At 41.8% G+C, this 15,259-nt stretch overlaps 1 protein-coding gene and 1 non-coding gene across 5 annotated transcripts; both read left to right on the top strand.

The window, feature by feature from the left end:
• The first annotated feature begins 1,398 nt into the window (after nt 1-1,398).
• RBMX (RNA binding motif protein X-linked) lies at nt 1,399-14,881 on the top strand. Of its 4 annotated transcripts, none has more exons than XM_029959083.1 (11): nt 1,399-1,419; nt 2,710-2,836; nt 3,028-3,134; nt 8,523-8,694; nt 9,775-9,891; nt 10,246-10,360; nt 10,475-10,600; nt 10,692-10,780; nt 11,281-12,520; nt 13,417-13,511; nt 14,119-14,881. In XM_029959083.1, the coding sequence occupies exons 2-9, from the start codon at nt 2,728-2,730 to the stop codon at nt 11,586-11,588; spliced, it is 1,143 nt and encodes a 380-aa protein (XP_029814943.1). In that variant the 5' UTR covers nt 1,399-1,419; nt 2,710-2,727; the 3' UTR covers nt 11,589-12,520; nt 13,417-13,511; nt 14,119-14,881. The 4 variants fall into 4 exon arrangements, with proteins under 4 accessions (XP_029814943.1, XP_029814942.1, XP_029814941.1 ...); XM_029959082.1 differs by having other exon boundaries at nt 10,677-10,780; XM_029959081.1 differs by having other exon boundaries at nt 10,225-10,360.
• On the top strand, nt 2,884-2,957 carry LOC112841023. Its single transcript, XR_003212668.1, has one exon. It is a non-coding gene; the product is annotated as a small nucleolar RNA SNORD61 (small nucleolar RNA).
• Nucleotides 14,882-15,259: the final 378 nt, after the last annotated feature.

Below are 15,259 nucleotides of genomic sequence, written 5' to 3'. Positions count from 1 at the left end.
AATTTGAAGCTTTTTTTCATATGATAATTGGATGAGAATCTGGCAATGCCATTCTTCAGCAACTGCATTGATATCACGGGCAGTGCTCGCCCACTTCATTACGAAGGTCATCTTTCCCTTTTCCCATGCACAGTAACAGTATCCAGAAACTCTGAACATCCACGCTGGAAAGGAGATCATCTTCAAGAATGTACTGCAGTCTAGAGCAGTGTTTGAGAGCTCCCTTCCTTTGTGTTCTCAACACAACTATGAGCGAGTCTGAAATGATGTTGCTTCCTGCTTTCCCTAACACAAAGAGCAGCTGAATATCAGTAGCTGACAGAAGAGACTGAAAAACTGAAGATAGGAATAGAGTCTGATGTTCTGTTATCAGGATGGAGCAATTATGCAGCTCTGTGACTGTAACAGCACTGGGCAGTGTTTGTGGGATGCACAGACCCTGTGGCACATCCCAGAAATAAACGTCTAGAGAACATGCAAGGGAGAACTTAAAAGACTGGGTGTTGATTAGATTGGGTGACCAAGAAAACAGGCCTTGATAACTATTAATATGTTTAGATAATCTACAAGTTCATATTATGAAAATTTAGCCAATTTTTGCAGGCATGTATTTCCCCCTAACTTTTCTGCTATCAGGTTTAGCCATCCAAAGAAAATCTCCACAACTGAACTTCAGGTATAAATAATTTAAAACTGGAGTTAGTTGAACCAGTGCAAAACTTTGTGCTATCAACAAACACATTTCATTTTAAACCACACTTGGTTTGGTTTGCTGTAAGTCTCCAAGGAAGGGGTACTGACATGGACACGTATTGATCAAACTAATTAAAAATGCCTTTAAGGCTGTTTCAGCTGAACTGGGTTAAGCTCCTGCACAGACACTTCTGACAGTACTGTGAGTGATTTTGCTTCCAAAGCAGTGACAGATCCGCTCCTTCACAGAATCACAGAATCATTGAGGTTGGAAGGGACCTCTGGAGATCCTCCAGTTCAACACCCCTGCCAAGGCAGGGTCACCTGGAGCAGGTGACACAGTAACGTGTCCAGGTGAGTTTGGAACCCCTCCAGAGAGGGAGACTCCATGCCCTCCCTGGGCAGCTTGTTCCAGTGCTCTGCCACTCTCAGTGGTTCTTCCTCATGTTGAGGTGAAACTTGTGTTTTAGTTTACGATTCCTCATCCTGCCGCTGGGCACCACTAAGAAGAGTCTGTCACCATCCTCTTGGCGATATTCCCATGCATTGATGAGATCCCCCCTCAGCTCCCCTCTCCGGCCTACCCAGCCCCGGCCCCGCTGCCGCGCGCGGCCCCTGCGGGCCCGGCGCCGCGGCATCGGGGCTTCGGGCGGGGAACGTCATCGGCTTAAAGGGCCGCAGCGCCTTTCGTTCGCCTCCATTGCGCAGCAGCCGGCGCGGGTGGAGGTGAGTACGGGCTGGGCGGCTCTGGGGCTCTGGCGGGCGGCACCTGCGGGCCATTGCGACCGCTGGGGAGAGGCCCGGTTCCGGTGGAGGCGAGCCGCGTGCGCGCGCCCGCTCGCTGCGGGACGGAGGGGCGCGGCCGGGCCGTTTGTCTGCTCACCCGGCCCCGCGTGGGGCGGCGGGTCCGCGCGGCGGCGGCGGGAGAGGGGGGTCTCGGCGGCGTGAGGCGCGGGCGGCCGCCATTTTTAGGTGTCGGGGGTCCCTCCGCATCCCCGGGGAGGGCGAGTGGGGGACGGCGGGATCGCGGGGCCAGTGACTCGGGCCGGGGCCGAGCCGTGGGGTGGGTAAAGCGCCGAGGCGGCCGCCGGCGCGGGGAGGGAGAGAAGCTGCTGCCAACGCGGCCGCCATTTTGTGGCGGTGCCCGAGCCGCGGAGGTCCGGCGGCCCCCGGGCCCGTGTCCGGAGCGCGGCCCCAACGGGCCCCGTGCGGCCCGGCCGGCCCCCGCGGCCGCCCGCTCTCCGGCAGCGCTTTGTCCGCGCTCCCTTGCGCCTGTGCCGGGGGCTTTCCCTTCCATCGGCCTGGAGCCAAGCGGGGCAGCGCGCTGGTCCACAGGCGCCGGGCGCCCTGCAGGCAATGAGAGCTTGGGCTTTGTCTTCGCTCGTTTTTTTTTTTTTTTTTTTTTTTTTTTTTTTTTTAAGCCCTCCCGCCCCCGCCTTGGTTTAGCCGTGGCATTACTGTGTAGAACTGCAGTGGTCGTCTGGTGTCTGTTCAGGCTCATACATTGTGTAGGCCCGGACCTTGGCTCGAAATACTTGAAATAATACAAAGAATGGGCTTCATTTGGGAATACTGGCCCAAGATGCCTTTAAAAGTTAATAATTTAATATTACTTGGACAGATTAAGTAAATTTCTTGAAAAATCCACGATGAGATTTAAAGGAAAGGAGTGGTAGGATTGACATCAAGGGTAAAAAGAACAGCACCTCTGAAAGAGTTTTCATATTCACCAATATTGCTTGATCTTAACACTACTTTGTTCCACTTTTCAAAGTTAACTGTATATTTTTGAAAGACACCGTATAATGTAAAGAAGTAACTGAGGGCAATACTACTTTCAGAAAAAAATTAAATTTTTCTCATGTACTTTATATGTCATACTTCTTAATTAGCATTTCCTTCAAGGAAATCTGCTTGTACTTTTGAGGAAAAAAGTCACTTATATTCCATGAAGTTGCATGGAAGCCTCTGTTGCAGTCTGATGTTTTGTTAATAACAGCATTACTCTTTTAATAGGTCATTTACGGCATCAAAATGGTTGAAGCAGATCGTCCTGGGAAGCTGTTCATTGGGGGCTTGAACACAGAAACTAATGAGAAAGCCCTCGAGGCTGTATTTGGCAAATATGGACGCATTGTGGAAGGTAAAGAGAAATTTTTTACTAAGATAATAAAAATGAACAACAGCACAGCTGTGATGACTTTTTTTGGCGTTGATCATCTGAAATGATGGCGCTTACATGTCCTCTAAGAAGTTCTGAGCTTAAAAAATTAAATAAAGCTGAAATGTTCCTGCCTAGTTCTGGGAAAGGGTAACGTGATTTTCTTTCTGCAGTCCTTTTGATGAAAGATCGGGAAACCAACAAGTCCAGAGGATTTGCCTTTGTCACATTTGAGAGTCCAGCAGATGCAAAAGATGCTGCCAGAGATATGAATGGAAAGGTAGGAATTAAGACCTTTTACAATAACACGTTGCTGTTGCTACTGTCCATCAGGATAAATCTTTCGGGTAAATTAAGTTGTAATAAAAGCTGGAAAAACAATGGATTAGAGATCTTGGAGACAAGTCAGAATGTCACATTTAGCAAATTGTCCCAGTCTCCATGATGCTGGAATTACTTTCTCCTGGTCATGGCTTTGACAGTAGAAAGTGACTAGCTGTCAGTTACACTGTTTATTGGTTTTAGTCCCTGATGGAGGGCTTTTTAGTAGTCAGCTCTCCATTTTTGTGTGTTTCTAATGTTTGTTTGTTTGTTTTAAATCATACTTTAATGCAGTACTTTGTAAAATACGCTTCAGGGAAGTGACTTACCTGAAAACTGTTAATTGTTCCCTTAACATGGGTTGAATATGACTTCTGCTGTGCTGGAGCATTGATGAACTCTCTGGTATTCTGTGGATAACCTGGATTTGTGAGATGCATCATCAGTCTGCTTGGCACATGTGAGGGGCATCTTTCCAGTTAATGGGAAAGAGCTTTGCAGTTAGCCAGCAGCTGTATTTGTTTGTTTACACCCTAAAATGCAATGTTATGACTTTAAAAGGAAGGAAAAGCGTAATGTACATGTAATGTTTTTAAAAATACAGGAATTTGGAGCAAAAGTTCTGAGATCAATACCAGGATAGTTTGTCAAAGAATTGTAGGCTGCTATGATCGGTGTCTGTTGTGGCATGTGCTTGAAAAGGTAGATGTAAGCTGGCAACTTGAAGGTCATCAGCTCCTTATCTTCATAGAGGTGCTGTCTCTTCAGGCAGTGAAAGGCATCTTAGTTCATTTGAATTTCAGACTCTGGTCCTCCATGCGTAATCTGAATGGTTGTGTTGAGGTCTGACTGCATTGGCCTTCTCAGCAATGTCTCTTGAGATGACATTCATGTAAGGTGAACAAGCCTCGACTGATTATGATTAAATAACTCTTGGGATTTTGATATCTGTTTGTCTGGTTAGCATAAGACATTGAAGTGAAAGAAAAATGTCTGTTACTGAAGTCAGTAAGTAAAGCAACTTTAAGAATAAGAAAATGAGCTTGTAGTGTTCATGGTGAACACAAATAGTAAAATTTCTTTGGTTTGAGTTATAGCAGGCTTTCTGCTCCATGTACTGGTGTTTCTGGGTGCTTTAGGACAACCTCATGACAGTGTTACTTTCCTTAAAGACTTGCTTCCTTTTTAAACAAGTTAGTAGTTTTTGTCAAGGCAGAGAGTAACAAATTCAGATAATGTTCTTTCTAAACATCCTTAAAGGTGCTCCTTTTATTGAATTTATTTCTCCGTCATGTACTTTGCTGCAATTCTCAAGACTTGTTTACTGCTGTGTTCAGACACTTAATTTCCTCTGAAATAGTTATTACCCCGAATCCTCACGTAAGGTAACTTCAAGCACCAATAGGTAATTGTCAGACTGAAAGGAATTCAGTCACTAATCCTAAGTGTCTGTGGAGTGCAGCTTGCAAATGAAAATCCCTTTGAAAATAATCACCAACTGTTCTACCTCTTGAATGTTGTGCCATGTGTTTGGTCACGTTGGAAACATTCGGGGAAGTAATGCTTAGCAAAGTAGCTAAATGAGACAGTGTTTGTGGCTGAGGTAATGTCTGCTTGTTCTGGAACGCACCATCTGCATCACTGTCAAGAAATGCTGCAAAGGACTGCCTGGTGGATCATGGTTCTTGTGGTTTTGTTTTCAACACTATAAATCTAGAAGTATCTTCATCTGCATGAAGTTTGAACAGCAAATAATGTATGAAAAAACATTCTCAATTGGCATGTGGCCTAGAATGTCCCCTGGTCCGGCTTGCTTTGGCCATGGATATGAAAGATGTTCATGAGGTGGTCTCTCCGTCTCTCACACTCATCTTCAGAAAGCCTTCTGGACAACAGATACTGCTTGTAATCTAAAAAGACTCTGCATTCAAAGTTTGAGGAGGAGTAGTGTTTGAGGCCTGCTGTGGGAAGAGATCATTGTCATACATCACAACTTGAAGTTTTTCTGGTCATTTGGAAAGGATGGATTGGAACAGTCTTGAGGATTTCAGGCACTTAAGAAGCAGCAGTAGAAGCCCTGTGCAGACTGCAGTTCAAGCAGTCTATAAGGAATTAGATGACCTGTCCAGCCTGGGGAAAGCGTTCTGCGTACTCAATCTGTCATCCCAGGGGAATTCAAAGTTGTAGCCAATCGAAGAGACTGACTCAATAGATTCTGCAAGAGTGAATTGGCATTTGATTTTTTTTTTACTTTGCAAGTGTTCATGAAAATTGTATAGGCAGCATTTTGCACCTATCCGGGTGGGGGGAAAGGAAGGAGATTGTGTTTCATTCCCAATTGGGACAAGCATAGACTAGTCAAAGCTTGCTTGTCGAGAATTCATTTCAGTCCTGCTGAAAAAGATCAGTGGAATTATTTTGGAGGTGTGATGGAGATTTTTCACTTCAACTACTTTGTCTGCAGAATTGGATCAATGTTAGCATGTCTGAGCAGCACAGAAGAAATCTACAAGTACTTTATCACAGCAGATTATCTGCCTTCTTTAAGAAGAAGCTTAATTCGTGGCAGTCTGCATCCTGATGTCACGAAATGCATGTGCTTACCTGGACACAAGTGTGCTGGATACTCCCAAGTCATTCGGTGCAGTAGGCTGTTCCTCACAGTCTTCTGATTTTAAATCCTTAGGAAGAAATGGATAAGTAAAGAGAGGATATGACCTTAAGGGAAAGCTGCAGGACAAGCCAAAGACTTAATTCTAGTGCAGACCTGTCAAGCCAGCTGGTCTTGTTAAAAGGATGGAAGCAAATACTGCAGTCCAAACAGTGTAACGTGTACTCAGCACTACAGAAGGTTGTCTTCCTTTAATTGGACAGACTTTCCTTTTCCTTTGGAGAAGAAGTGATTTACAATGTAGAAGCTTAGCCTGATAAGAGATGATCTTCAGTTCTTGAATATATATGGTGAAAGGAAACCCACTCTGTGGCATCAAGGAACATGTGGAAATGGTGGAGTCACTGCAGCATCACAATGAAATGATCCATTGGAGAGGAAAGAAAGCCCTGTGTGGTGTTAGGTCCAGTTTCATCCAAATTTTTGGAAATACTTTGATTTCTGCCCCACTGCCAAAATTTTACAAATTTCATTCATCTTTTCTGTTGGAATGTGGAACAGTTTACAGGACAGTTCTCTAATTGTGTTTGGTTAAGGTTCCCTGGCTCACCTTACAAAGCTGTACAGATTGTTCATGCCACATATAGGAGATTTTGATTGCCAATCTATTACTGTCCTTAAATGATTTGTATCTTAAATTATTTTTCATGTGTTTTAGCACCAAGGTGACTCAACTTTCTGGTGCTCATATGATACTAAAAATGCTACTGTAACACTCTGAATGAGGGTTCTAAACAGGAATTAATAAGTGTTCATGTTGACAGCTGTTGCTTTCAGCTCATTGAAAAAAATCCCATATTTTGAGATGGACTGTGTTTTATCTGTTTGGTGAGATAAGACCTTTTGCCTTTGAGCTAAGAACCTGTAAAATGTTGTCCCCTCTGCTTTAAAATAGGACAAACTTTGACAACTTCTGGTTAACAGAAAAATTATTCTTGGACCTAATGAAAGGTCTTTCTGGACCTAAGGCATACCTTTTAAAACTGCTTGTGTAAAGCAGTCTGCAAAGAAACCTATCTTTTGCCTAAGTCAGATGCATAAGTGCAAGGCAGAAGAGAATAGGAGGAGAAATAAGTAAAACTGTACCTCCTACATAAAAAAAAAAAAGAACTCGAACCTAGCATGCAGGTTTTCAGAACCCATGCTAGCAGAAGGGGATGGTGTTTGCTTTCTAAACTTCAAATAAGCTGTCAAGAATGTGCTATGACATTGAGGATGGCAGTGGACATGATGGCAAAGCTTAAGGCTTCAAGCCCACTGTTCCTGTCTCATCCTGAACGATGAGACATCTCTCAGTATGAATTATGATGGCAAAACAATATGATACAAACTGATAAGTTCCAGTGATTAGAGGTACTAATACTGCTGAAATGTTTCAGCTTGCCATGCCAAAAGGCTTTTTGAGGAACCTTCTGTAAGTAAAATATTTTCATTAAGTCAAAGACAGGACCAATATGATTTTGCTAGTATTCCTTATTTTTTTCCCTCAAATGGATCAAGTTGGACCTGTGTGCATATACACAGATTTTTCAAACAGTAGCTACGACTACATGTGGTGGCAAAATACATGAGCTACTACAGTGGATGGTTTCAGAGAGGGCTAGATTTTGGTGGAGAACAAAAAAAGATATTGTGCTTCAATAAAATACTATCAGTGCAGATTAAGACACTACTAGCATTTCTTTGTGTTAATTTATTGCAGCAAAGAAGTGCAATAAACAAAACTTTCTGCCTGATAATTAATTAGTTTTTAAGGCAGAGTTAAATATTTAACTGCTAAAAGGGGCAAATAAACCACGTTTGCCAGGATAGGTGTGCAGTAACCTAATTTTAGCAGAGCTTGTGATCTTACTTCTACCATAATTGCCAAACATGTGGTGCCTGAAAGATTATACAGAAATTAATTGAGTTACTCAACATATGTTACCACCTGCTCACCTTCGAGGTATAACAGCAGGCTGCAGATGTCCTGTTATTGCAGATCTGTATTCCAGAAAAAGCTCCCATTTTTGTCCTACAAAAAAGCCCTCCAACCACACAACAGAACCCACAAACAAAAGTACCCCAACCACATGGAAAGCAAGTAATAGAGTAAAATTGTGACAGTCACCTTGTTTGAAAACCCAACTTGAAACACTAGAAAGAAGGGGTGAATTGTCATACTCAGTCTGCTGTGTAGATGCTGAAATTACTTCTAAATGCGTCAGTGATCACCGTGTTATCAGGACATCAAGAAAATGTACTAAACGGCCTCCCCATTGCCAGAAATCCCAACTGAAGCTAAGTTACGGTCAGCTTAATCCTGTAACTACTGGTGCAGTCCTAGTTTGATACGAAAGTACGTGGCAATTGAAAGTAAATTGTAGATCATATATCATGTTTCGTTTACAGAATAAATGACGTGGGGCTGCCGTAATCATTGGACACTTGTGTTTTCACTGAAAGTCCTTTCTGATGCTGCTCTGTATTTTTTTTTCATCAATACAACAAGAATGAAGTACTGTAGAAATTGAAATTAGGCCCAACATGCTGCTGAGTACTAATACTGAAGACTGAAATCAGTTCTAGAGTTGCTCTAACTTATAAAATGGAAGCCCTATAATAGTGAAGCAAGAGGGGCTTGATTTAAGAAATACAAACATGACTGAGCAGTAAGTAAAGCAGCTTCTTCTTTAGTCATTAGATGGGAAAGCAATTAAAGTGGAACAAGCAACCAAGCCATCCTTTGAGAGTGGTGGTAGGCGTGGGCCGCCACCCCCTCCCCGAAGCAGAGGTCCTCCCAGGGGCCTTAGAGGCGGAAGAGGCGGAAGTGGCGCGAGAGGACCACCTTCAAGAGGGAGTCACTTGGGTATGTATTGACCTCTCTCATTATATACTTGGACAACATACAAGACAATCCCATTGGAAGATGACAATAATCCTACTGGAAAAAAAAAAGTCAAACAGCCAAATAGTGCACTCCTTGTTCTTTATTAAAATGATGAAATATGATTTCAGCAGTTTAGTAAAATTTTTGATTAGGCAAGTACACCTTAAGAAAAGGCTTTCAAATATGAAGATTCCTTTCTACAACTAACACTCCACTTGACTTTTGCCTATGAAAGAAAAACAAAACTCCTGCCTTGCACATGAGAAAGGAAGCTTTCTGGTATTCAAGTTGAAAAAGTGATTCTCTTCCACCAGGGAAAGGGAACTGTCTTTTGTTCTTACTAGCAAGAGGACTGAACTTAGAAAATTCTAGGGCTGATCATTCTAAATCATATTGGGAGTTAGGGCAGCTAAGCCTTGTTTGTTGTTACAAAATAGTGTGTTGAGTTGAAGCTTTCTGAAGTGGAACAATAGTACATTACTTGATACTGGATATTCCTTAAGATATAGCTATCGATTCAGACTTCAGTATCAAAACAAAGCTCTCTAAGAACAAGCAAGCAGCGCCTGAGGTATAACAGTAAAAACTGTAATGCAGAAAAAAACCCTGGAAATAGTGAAACTTCTCTCTTGCAGAGTCTGTGTAGTACGTTCTACAGACTCGGTAGTGCCTCTGTTCCCTCTCTGTAGGCTCTTACCTAGTACATCTTCCCAGGTGGCTCTTGTCTTCTGAGAACAGTAACTTGTTGAGTATTTAAGCTGTGACTGATTACAGATATCAACTGTCTTTTTTCCCCTTCTGTCACACCCTGTGACTTTTGGATAAGTTCTAAAAGACAATTTCTTGACAGGAGTTAGGCTGTGGAAAGCTTGACTCTCAATTCTGCCAGTAGCATTTAGTATGGGCTAGAAGACAAGGCTTTGAGAGATCTACTTTTAGCGGTTTACTGTTGGTCACATAGTGGTAATAATGGCACTTAGGTTACTGTAGTTCAGGCTTTAGGGTCATGCAGTTGAGTATCACAGAAATAATAAGTTGGTTCATGGCTTATTCCTCTAGGGTCTTCTCGAGGGCCACTTCCCATGAAGAGAGGTCCACCTCCACGAAGTGGAGGCCCTCCACCTAAAAGATCGGCACCTTCGGGACCAGTGCGTAGCAGCAGCATGGGAGGAAGAGGTAAGGACTTTGACTTAATTAGTTGCTTGGTCAGCTGTAGCACTAGTTTTCCTTCAGAAGCTGATGCAAATCATTGATTCTAACTTCAGCCTACAGTGGGATTGGTATATTTTTCTAATTTTTAGTTCATTTCATACCAATATAATTTTGTACCTGTTGGGAACAACTTGGTGTGATTTGAGTATGCTCCTTTTAGTGCTGATTTTAAACTGTACAAGCAGAAATGTAAAGTGCTGTGATGTGGGCTACAGAGATACTTTTAAATTGCTCTAAACAATCTACTAATACTTGCCAAGAGTCTCTTGTCTGACTAAATGCTAATTAAGTTTAAAGATCTGGACTGCTTCTCTTCAGCTCCTGTGTCACGTGGAAGAGATGGTTATGGTGGTCCTCCACGCAGAGAACCAATGCCATCACGGAGAGATGTCTACATGTCTCCAAGAGATGATGGCTATAGCACTAAAGATGGGTAAATTCTTTTCCTATTTTTGGTGGGGTGGTTTTCTTTTATTCAGAGAAGAACGTTGATTCCTGATCTTTTGCAATGTGACATGGCTAATGTGTCAGTTCTTGTTCTTTGTAGTTATTCAAGCAGAGATTACCCCAGTTCTAGGGACACACGGGACTACGCGCCACCTCCACGAGACTATGCTTATCGTGACTATGGTCATTCCAGTTCACGTGATGAATACCCCTCCAGGGGATATAGGTACCTACTGTTGGATTTTTCTCCTTGTCACTTTATTCTTACTGTTTTGTTACTGATCTGTACTAAGTCTTAGTAGTCTTTCCTCCTATAGCGATCGTGATGGATACGGTGGTGGACGTGACAGAGACTACTCGGATCATCCAAGTGGAGGCTCCTACAGAGATTCATATGAGAGTTATGGTAAGAATCCATTTTGAGGATCATGTAATTGTACAGGTGTCATAAAATCTGATTTTTACTAGGTTGCTTGCTTTAGGGGGAAGTGGCACACTTTTTTTCCCCTACAGTGAAAGTGCAGTTGTTGGTTATCATTTGATCATCTTGTTAAATAAGCTATAAGCTAAAGAAGCAAAGTCTACAGTTCAGAATTACAACTGTCTCTGGAAAATATGGCTGAGTTTCTTCTCTAAAATAACAAGCTGTTCTGGAAATCCCAGTAAAGAGCCTGCCTGAATAAACAAACACCGTCTTCATTCCTTCAGAATCTTTAAATCCACTCACTGCCTGATATGCAGTCCCCACTTTAAGTACCATTAATGTGGCAGATTCTATTAAGAACATCTCAATACATACAAAAGAGTAGCAGTAAACATTTAAATACAGCAGTTCTGTAAATTCAGATTGAAATTGTTCTATATAACTCATGGTGTTGCCGTATTACCTGACCATTGACCCTGCAGGTAACTCACGTAGTGCTCCACCTGCACGAGGGCCCCCGCCATCATATGGTGGAAGCAGTCGGTATGATGATTACGGCAGCACACGAGATGGATATGGAAGCCGAGAAAGTTACTCAAGCAGCAGAAGTGATGTCTACTCAAGTGGCCGTGATCGTGTCGGAAGACAAGACAGGGGTCTCCCCCCCTCCATGGAAAGGGGCTACCCACCTCCTCGAGATTCTTACAGTAGTTCAAGCCGCGGAGCACCCAGAGGCGGTGGCCGTGGCGGAAGCAGATCCGATAGGGGTGGAGGCAGAAGCAGATACTAAAAACACTCTTAAACTTTTGGACCAAGACAGATTACTTCTCAAACGTGGAAGTTGTTCTATCTTTACTACCAGAGGACTACTAAAACGAAAAGTTGTTTTTAACCTTTTTTTATTGTTGCCTGTTAAGTTTTCCCCTCCATGACTTTATGCTTTTGTGAAGCAAAGTTCAAACAATGTTTAATTTCATTTCAAAATTGTTAACATTTCTTTCAGAAAGCAGATGTTAAATGTATAAACTTGAGCTGTGTACTAGTGTTGTAATTTTCAAAGTAAAGTTTCCCTGAAATGCCACACTTCCCATCTGATTTTCGTCATGAATGGAAAAAGCAGTTTTAAGATCTTCCACACAACATCCAGCCATCTGACATGGAGATGGATTGTTCTACATATTCAGCATCTCATTCTGAAAGTATTGCTTGTGATTTGGAGGGTGGTGGGGATGATTCCACACAAAGCTCAGTTGTGCCTAGAATTTGAAGTCACAGTGTTCCCAGTACTAAATGCCTTCAGATCCTTGTGTAAAGGAAAAGAGGATTTCATTCAGTTAATCTGAAAAAGCAAGTGGATAATACTATTTTCTGCCTTCCTCCTGTTTCATAGGGAGTTTAAAAAGATCTCCCTTCCAAATAAGTCATGTACATGTAAGTCAGCTACAGACTACTGTTTAAAAAACAAACAAACCCCACAAACCATTGACCAATTCCATCAAAGAAGCTGCAAAACGATGCTTACTCATACTGTTTCAAATTTTTGCAACTCTGTAGTGTTTCACTTTTAAAGGAACATCTTTGATTCCAAAGGAGAAAATAAGATAAGCAAAGAAGTCTTTCTCTCCAACTTCTCAAAGGCTTATGGCTTCCTAAAAACAAGTGAATCTTTCAGCATTCCACAGCTGATTTAAAGCATCAAATGCCTGTGAAACAGCAAAGATGGTAAGCAAAGCAAACTAGTTTTTCAGTCTAAGTCAAAATTAAACCAATTTACCTTCCTCTAGTACAGTAAGACAAGCTGCATGTCATGGCAGTGGAAGTGCTGTCTAGATTTAAAAAAAAATGCTCCAGTGCGTTAGAAATTCTCCAAATTCAACATTTCTTCTTGGATAAAAGCATTTATGGCACCAATTTTGAAACTAAAGGTGTAATGCAGCTCACTGTAGAAAGAATATTGCCACGTAGGGTTGGGAGGGGGTATTTTGTGCCCAGTATGTTTCAGTGAAGATGCTTAAAGAGGCTGCATATACAGTATTCTAGCAAAATTAAAGCCTTGTGAAATCAGAAATTGGTTTAGATTGACAACCAGCTTGACTAGTGGGAGTTTGAATCAAGCCATTGCAAACTTGACATTTAGTTGGATGCCTGACTCTGTTTAGTTTGACACTGTGTGGCAGGGATACCCAGTACATGTGGCAGAACCTGTGGCAAGTTGTTATGGCTCTGGTAAAGCCATGAAGTTCAAAAGATGCTCTTGACTATAGTAAACATGAAGACCTCCAACTAAAAAAAAAAAACAAACCACCAAACCACAAACCCAAAACCTTTGTACTACTGTTTAGTCCTCAGTAAATTTTGTCATTCAACTTATGGATTTAACATGGCAGTGCACCACTGAAAAGGAGTGAGAATCCATAAGCCATGCAACTTATCTCTAAACCATCCCAGTCCATTCCAAGCCAGTGAACCTTCCACCACTTAAAGAAAGAAGTAGTAAAACTTGCAACAGACTAATCTGCAAACCCAAACTTTTGTCATCTTTTGAAATGGGGGGAAACATTATATGTTGACATGTACTGTAAAATGTATTTTTCTCAGTTTATTATATCTTCTCTTAGTTGCAGGGTGATAACTTCCAGAAGATACCACTGGAATAATGCTGGTTCATTTGTGATGATGGCAGAGATGAGTGGTGCCTGTGCCAGTGCATAAGGTAAATATTACAGCAGTGTAGTAGCTGGAAGAAAGATTGTGTTTGTAGGTTTGGATGGAACATCTTCATGTCTAATTAATATTTTTAACTTCTGTTTGAAGTTTACAGGGGGAGGTTTAAGTAGGCTTTATAAGCTGACCAGTCAGGAATGGCAGTGAGAGACTTCTCATCTGCAAAAAGGGGTCCCATTTAAGTGCAGCTGAGCAAAAACATTTACAAATGCACTTCAAATCATATGCAGAGAGTACTTAGTCTATGAATTTTTGCAAGAGCAGACCATGAAAATATGAATTTTTAATAAGAGGTGTCAGTATAGATATTTAATCAGTCTGGTTAAATGTGCAGGGTGAGCAGTTATACTGAGTATAATTTTGGATCAGGAATTGATCTCTGCAGAGGTCTTTGGATTGTATTAGACTTCAGGCATCTCTGGAATGGTTTAAAACTGTAGGTGTGAGATGGCTGTTGATGTACTTTCATATTCTTGGGACAGATAGAATACAAACCAAATGAATTCATTGTGTATATAAAAATAATTTAAAAATGATTTAGCTTTTTTGTCTCCTGGCCTCTCAAGAGGAGACTAACTTGTGTTTCCTTTTTTCAGTTACGCTGACTAGAAGGTGGCAGTGCAGCAGTGGATATGCGTTGGAAAATGGAAGGATAACAAAACACAACTGCTACAGCCTGGATTTTGAGTGTGGTGTTGCCCACCATTGGTTCTAGAGGGTTGTGTTAGCATTCAGGAGTTGCCTTTGAAAGTAGCACTACTAATCTCTTGGATATACAGAAAAATTCTGGTGGAAGCCAACTGCTGTGTGCCATAGCTGACATCATCCCAGAGTCCAGAGGGAGCCCACGGGCTGGTCAGCGCACACACGGCAGTATGTTCTGCAGCAGAGACGTACTCGGGTTCCCTTCACACGTGTGCTTGCCATGTAATGCTGAAAAAAGAGCAAGCTGTACAGAAATTAGTCTTGGTCCTCTAAAACACAGAGGACTAAAGTGTTACAAGTGCTTCTTCACCAAGAAACCATTAGAAGTTCTATATTATTACATTAACAGTTCTGTCCAGGCCTTCTAGATGAGAGGAAGGAAGTGTTGATGTACTGAGGCAATGTTAGTGATAAATCCCCAGAATAATTAGTGTGGTGTATGTACTCCAGACAGCACTGCATCCCTTGCAAGTAGGTGCTTTCTTCAAAACTTTGCCTAGGTTTTGATGTGTTTTTATCTTGGATACATGTTGATGTGCCAGTGTATGTGAGAAGAATGCTCAGGCACTGGTGCTTCACGTAGAAAACTCTTAACTTCAGATCGACTGAAGTACTTAAAACAATCACTGATAATAAAGTTTATACTGACTTTCATGATAGACATGAAGTGATCTCATTTAAGAAATACTCAGTTCATAACGTGTAGCTAAAGAAGAAAAAGCATGCATATGTTGTCTACAGATCTAAGTCTTTGGGTTTTGGGATGAGGATATCACTTTATACTTCAGTTATGGGCTGCAGATTCTAGGAATAAGTCTGCAAGTACGTGGGAGATGGGTAGAATTGCAGTACTTGCCAGGGCTAATAAATTTACTGTTTTAAAAAAACCCCAGCATCAGTTTTGCTTTTTTTGCTAAAGTAAAAAAAAAAAAAAATATGTATTGCTCAGAGACTTATGGTGGAAAAGATTCTGAGGGTTCCATCTTGGAGGATTATTGCTCTAAAGTGGTCTCTGTGTCTTTTCTGCAAGAA

Source organism: Manacus vitellinus, unplaced genomic scaffold (assembly GCF_001715985.3).
Source record: "Manacus vitellinus isolate BGI_N305 unplaced genomic scaffold, ASM171598v3 scaffold_19_pilon, whole genome shotgun sequence".
Classification (NCBI taxonomy): domain Eukaryota; kingdom Metazoa; phylum Chordata; class Aves; order Passeriformes; family Pipridae; genus Manacus; species Manacus vitellinus.
The sequence above is the reverse complement of the archived record's forward strand: the minus strand, read 5'-3'. Positions and strand labels throughout refer to the sequence as shown.